Here is a 5,817-nt window from a genome sequence, read left to right as displayed (position 1 = left end):
GTGGTACCCTGTAGTTCTCAGTGGTACCCTGTAGTTCTCAGTGGTACTCTGTAGTTCTCTCTCACTGTTCAAAACTTGTCTGAAAATCATTTCTTTAAATTAACCCATCCTTCTTAATTTACTCATGTATTTGATTTTATTGTATTTTTTAACTCTTATTACCCTATTTTTTCTGCTGTATGATTGATTCAACTGTAGATGATCCTGAAACCGCTTTTTAAATACAATGTGGTGGTGTTGTTGTTGCTGTTGTTGTTGTTGTTGCTGTTGTTGTTGTATAAGATAAGATAAAACTTTATTGATCCTGCAGGAATAATATAGTAGTAGTTTTTAGTAGTTCTCAGTAGCCTCCTGACTACCAGCAGTTCAAATTTGTTCTCCTTGGAGGACATTTGTAAACCTGAATATCTCCCACCCACAGCACAGTACTGAATTAACTCCTTTTGCTCTCTACAGAGGACGTTTGGGGCTTTTCAGTTATGCCAAATATGAAAGAGTGGGCTTTGGTACCTCTTCCTCATGAATAATAAAATATTGGACATGGACAATATTTATTTTTCCTGGTAGTCAGGAGGGTAGTACTATTTCTGTACTGGGTGTTTTATAAGAAAATTGAAAATGAACTAAGTGAAATGTCACCCTCGGAAACAATTTTTGTTTTCTTTTTGACCAATCACAGTGCCTGCAGACGTGGTACCATGAAGGCCCCGCCTCCCTGAAGGAAGCTCGACTCTGGTTGGCTAGATACTCTCTGCCTCTGTAAGTCAGGAAACACTCTGAGGCAGTCTATAGTGAAACTTTTTACTCTGTGGAAACAGAAAATAACAGTGACGTGCGGTCAGGGGAGGCAGCTGAGGCAGTGCCGCACCTGTGATCATGACAAGTAAAATACTAACAATAAGAGAAAATACATTTGACCACTTGACTGTTCCATATGACTGTTTTATAAAACTGTTTTCCAAATTATTCCGACACTTCAAAGGTCAGAATTGCAGAATATACACATTGCCTGTTCAAACGCATGGAAGAAATGCGCTTGGTGAAGCGGTGTAGTGCTCTGGTTCACCTCTGGGGGCGCTGTGTCATATACAGTATATGAAGTAGGCGGTTGGAGCATGCCCATTGCTGTCTCACTGTATATTGCCAATATACCTGTTTGATTACACATGATGATGGGACAAAGGAGCAGGTGCAGTCTCTGTGTGTTCTGTTACACAGAGGGGCGGGGTTGTAGCAAATCTGTACACTTGTTTAAATTTGTTTAGACAAAATAGAAGATCATATCTCAAAACTAAAAGATTTGTCTAAACTCATCATTTTTCCAAACTCATTCATAAAATAAAATAAAGGTAAGAGAATACATGTTATTTATTTATTTAAAAAGAGAGGAGTATGGAGTTGATTAACGTATAATTAGATGCCTTAAAAAAGGATTAATTGAATTGTGAGCTTCTATTTTGGGTTTATATATATGTGAGCATCTGATTCCAGACGAGTCAGCCTCACCCGTCACAAACCTCACTGCACGCCACTGGAAAAGAACACACCTCAGATACTTTTTCTCAGCTGTTTGCTGCTATAAGGTCAAATATTCATTTTTCCAACACATTTACTTATAATTAGTCATTCAATAACTGTGTATGGGAGAATATGTGGGGCTTAGACTCTGGCTTTAAAAATACAACATGGCAGTACCTGTAAACCAAATTCTACTGGCTTCATTTTTATTCTAAGAAGGGGTCAGAGATGCTTTATCAATCTTTTATGTCTATGGTTAGGATTGTTCATTCGGTTGTCATAAAGATGATTATATTAGTTTATGTGTATTTTGTGTGGGAGTGATTGTACATATGTTGGAGAAGGTAAATCTGTGATCAGGAAGTCACAGGTTCGAATCCACAGGCGGTTACAACAAAAATGTGGTGTGGAAGGTAAAGCACCACATCTTCCTCCACACTCGTTCGTCCCACTCTGGGCCCCTGAGCTTGGCCCTCAAACCTCCCCCCCACTAACTTCACCTCAGGCGCCCTTGAAGGCAGCTCGGTGTCAGTGGTTGTACGAAAGGTCACTTGCTGTGGTGACCCCTGAAGAAGGGAGCAGCCAAACGAAAAAAAATGCTGTGAAGTTTATTGATAAAATGTATTTTATTTATAAAATGTCTGTGTTTACTTCTGATCAGCTGTGATCTGTCTGTGTTTAGATGATGTGGATCAGCTGTTGTTCTTCACTTGTTTTGTGAGGTGTGTTGTGAAAAATAATTTTAGGAGCATGTTTTGTTCTTTTGTTGTGTTATTCTGATCTTATCCACAGGATGACTCCTTGAATTTCAGAGGGAGGTGATCAATGTTTAAATGGGTTTCTGAGAAAAAGTCAATTGAAATGATTAACGGTTTCTGCTTCTTCAGGCCCAAATGTCAGAAGTCCTGACATACTCATATCATCACAGTCCCTGTGACCCACATCTTTAATCTCTCCATAAGACAAAACTCCATCCCAGACACTTGTAAAACAGCCTTTGTTCTTCCTTTGCTGAAGGGAGGTGACCCCACCTCACTGAACAACTATCGACCAATCTCTAAACTCTGCATTTTAGCCAAGGTTCTAGAAAAACTGATAAACTCTTAAATCAAAAATTACCTGGACTCATTTAACATCTTACCTCCACATCAATCTGGTTTCAGGAAACAACACAGCACAACCACTGCTTCACTGAAGGTTCTTAATGATGTTGTTGAAGCACTGGATGCTAAGGATTATTGTGCTGCACTTTTCTTAGACCTGTCTAAAGCTTTTGACACTGTGGATCATAACATCTTGTGTCATAAGCTCTCAGAAATTGGTTTCTCAGATCACACCATTGGTTGGTTCTCTAACTATCTTTCAGACCGGAGGCAATGTGTTCAACATAATGGTACTTCCTCCAGTTATTTAACATTCAACAATGGTGTACCACAAGGCTCAGTCTTAGGACCCACCCTCTTTACAATCTACATACATAATGTAGGTAAAAACATCCCTGATGCATCCATACATTTCTATGCTGATGACACAGTTGTTTATTGTCGAGCTAAAACAGTTGCTAAGGCTTTCCAGCTTTTGAAATCTGCATTTAACATCATCCAGACTGATTTGTTCCGCCTCAAACTTGTCCTAAATGCCGAAAAAACCAAAGGGATGCTCTTTTCAAATAGGAAGTTGGTCCCAGCAGTTCTTCCTCCGATTTTATCCTCAAATGGTGTCCCCATTGAGTTTGTTGATGCCTATAAATATTTGGGTATCTTGGTCGACTCGCATCTTTCTTTTAAGCTCCATGTGGAAAACTTGGTAAAGAAACTGAAAGTTAAACTGGGTTTCTTTTTCAGAAACAGATCCTGTCTAACCCTGAATGCTAGAAAACGCCTTGTATCTGTGACTTTCCTTCCCTCAATTGATTTTGGTGATATTATTTACATGAACGCATGGTGCACTAAGATTCATAACTGGCTGTGATTATCGTACCCACCACTGCACACTGTATTCACTGGTTAACTGGACATCATTAACTTCACGCAGACTCTCTCACGGTACATTTTCATCTTTAAATCACTTCTTGGTCTGCTGCCTTCATACATCTCCTCCTACATGTCTCTGCGTGAGTGCAGCTATGGAGTGCGCTCTCAGAACATTATTACCTGCAGTGTTCCCTCAGTGAGGACTGAACTTGGCAAAAGGGCCTTCTCCTACTCTGCTCCTGTTTCCTGGAATATCTTACAAAAAGATTTGAAGCTCTCGACCTTGACCTCTCTAAGTGGCTTTAAGAATCTGTTGGACTCCTGGCAGGGTCCAATGCAGACATGTTCCTGTTTTTAGTTTTCTACATTTGTCTTGGAATCTAGCTGTTTTTTGTTTTGTTACCTTTTTCCTTTTAGCCATCCTATTTGTTTAAAAAAAAACAAAAACAACTGTAGTATGAGTTTTTATAACTGCTTATTGTTGTTGCTGTTGTCCATTGTTGTCATCTTTCTTTGTTGAAATCAGGTCTCTCTTGTAAATGAGTCCTCGAGGCTCAATGGGATTTACCTGTATAAATAAAGGTTGATTGATACTGCACACAATAAACAGACCGATTCTGGTTTTAACTCATTCTTATCGAAACAGGACTGATAAATATTATTTCTATTTACACAGGATAGATCCAGATGTAAAGAAAATCCAGCTTAATTTTTATTTCACTAAATAAAGTGTAAAGTGAAGACTTTATATTTTTCTGGTCACATGACTGAACAATTGATACAAACTCAGAAACCCTTTAATTTCAGACTCTAGGACTTTCTTTAAAGCTTTTCATGTAATGATATGTGCTCCTGCTGTGATTGGTCCATCAGAGCCACGAAGCGTCTGGAAGCTGCACGCGCTCAGAAGGATGTTCCTGATGCGACCAGGACGATCCGCCAACAGGAGCTGCATAAGACCCTGAGGGTGAGGCGATTCATCAACACACTTACGTTTGACTGAACCAAAACCAACTCATCGTTGCCAACAACACAACCAGCAGTGACATTAGCTGGGCTGCACGGAGGTTTAGTGGTTAGTGTTGTCTCACAGCAAGAAGGTCCTGGGTTTAAATCCCTGGTTTGAACCTGGGGTCTTCTTGTGTGGAGCTTACATGTTCTCGTGTTAGTCTGGGTTTTCTGTAGCTTCCTCCCACAGTCCGTGTACGTTAGTGTGCCTTCAGGCCCAGGTGACTTGATGCTGACGTCTGTGACCTCAGTGGATTTGTCTGGTTAAATAAATGTTAAAACATTTAACTGTAGTGTCAAAGGTCAAGATTTTTCAAACTGTTTTCAATCTAATCAAATGTTTTATGATTGTTTCAAATAACACCAAAACTGTGTGCTTTGAGTTTCAAACAGTTCTCGCTCTCTGACTCTTAGGAATGTAATTATATGTTTATTAGGGATGCACCGATCCACTTTTTTTTACTTCCGCTCCCAATACCTACATCTGGATATCAGCCGATACTATTCTGATATCATACTCATAATTGATTTTATGAGGCTGTAATAATCTCCTCTCGACTACAATTTGTACAAATGCATGCATGCATGTCCAAAAAGGCAACTTGAGGTAAGTTTTATTAATGTTGGATAAGTTCTAAAGTTAGAATTAAATCCTGCTAACACAAAACATTTTTTTTTTAAATTCCTAGCTTTAAAGTGGATATTAAAGTGAATAAATGGCTTCAAACATCTGCTAAGTTCATGGCATAAACCAACACAGACATGTTCCTGTTTTTAGTATTTTACATCACTTTATAATGTAGCTGTTTTTGTTTCTTTTTTTTATACAGATATAATTTTCTTTTATTTTTCAGTTCATATTCTTTTTTTATGATTGTCAGTTCAGTTCAGTTTATTTGTACAGCGCCAAGTCACAACAGAAGTCATTTCAGGGCACTGTACAGAAACATTCACATATTAAAATAATAATTTACGACTATTTATCTGAGCATACTGCTTTGAATTTAACTCCATCACAGAACTCTCATCTTGAGCTGATAAATGTCTCCTGGAGGGTAAATGTAAACTATGTCTTGGCTGCAAGTATTCAATCAAGCTGCGGAGCAGACAGTCTGATTTCAGTCAGCCACGCTCAGTCTGCTGCTCCGAGACGAGCAGACTGAGCGTGGCTGACTGAAATCAGACTGTCTGCTCGGGATTGAACGAGAGAAACGCACAGATGAAGCCACGGATGGAGCTCAAACGTCCAACCTAAAACTAACTTTACCGCTGTGCCTGGCTAAACAATAATCGTGCGCTTTAATGTGGTGCTTTTTCA

General features: G+C 39.1%; 1 protein-coding gene across 1 annotated transcript in view; it reads left to right on the top strand.

Annotated features, from left to right (window-relative positions):
* prpf4 (PRP4 pre-mRNA processing factor 4 homolog (yeast)) overlaps positions 1-5,817 on the top strand; it is a gene marked incomplete in the record, with an annotated part of 33,336 nt that overhangs the window by 12,543 nt on the left and 14,976 nt on the right. Inside the window, 2 exon segments of the mRNA XM_037692481.1 lie at positions 680-759; positions 4,365-4,458. Of these exon segments, the coding sequence (XP_037548409.1) occupies positions 680-759; positions 4,365-4,458 (174 nt within the window).

The sequence above is a fragment of the Nematolebias whitei genome, chromosome 18 (assembly GCF_014905685.2).
Source record: "Nematolebias whitei isolate Nwh7 chromosome 18, NemWhi1, whole genome shotgun sequence".
Taxonomy (NCBI): domain Eukaryota; kingdom Metazoa; phylum Chordata; class Actinopteri; order Cyprinodontiformes; family Rivulidae; genus Nematolebias; species Nematolebias whitei.
Note: the sequence above shows the minus strand (reverse complement) of the source record. Positions and strands in the feature narration are given on the sequence as shown.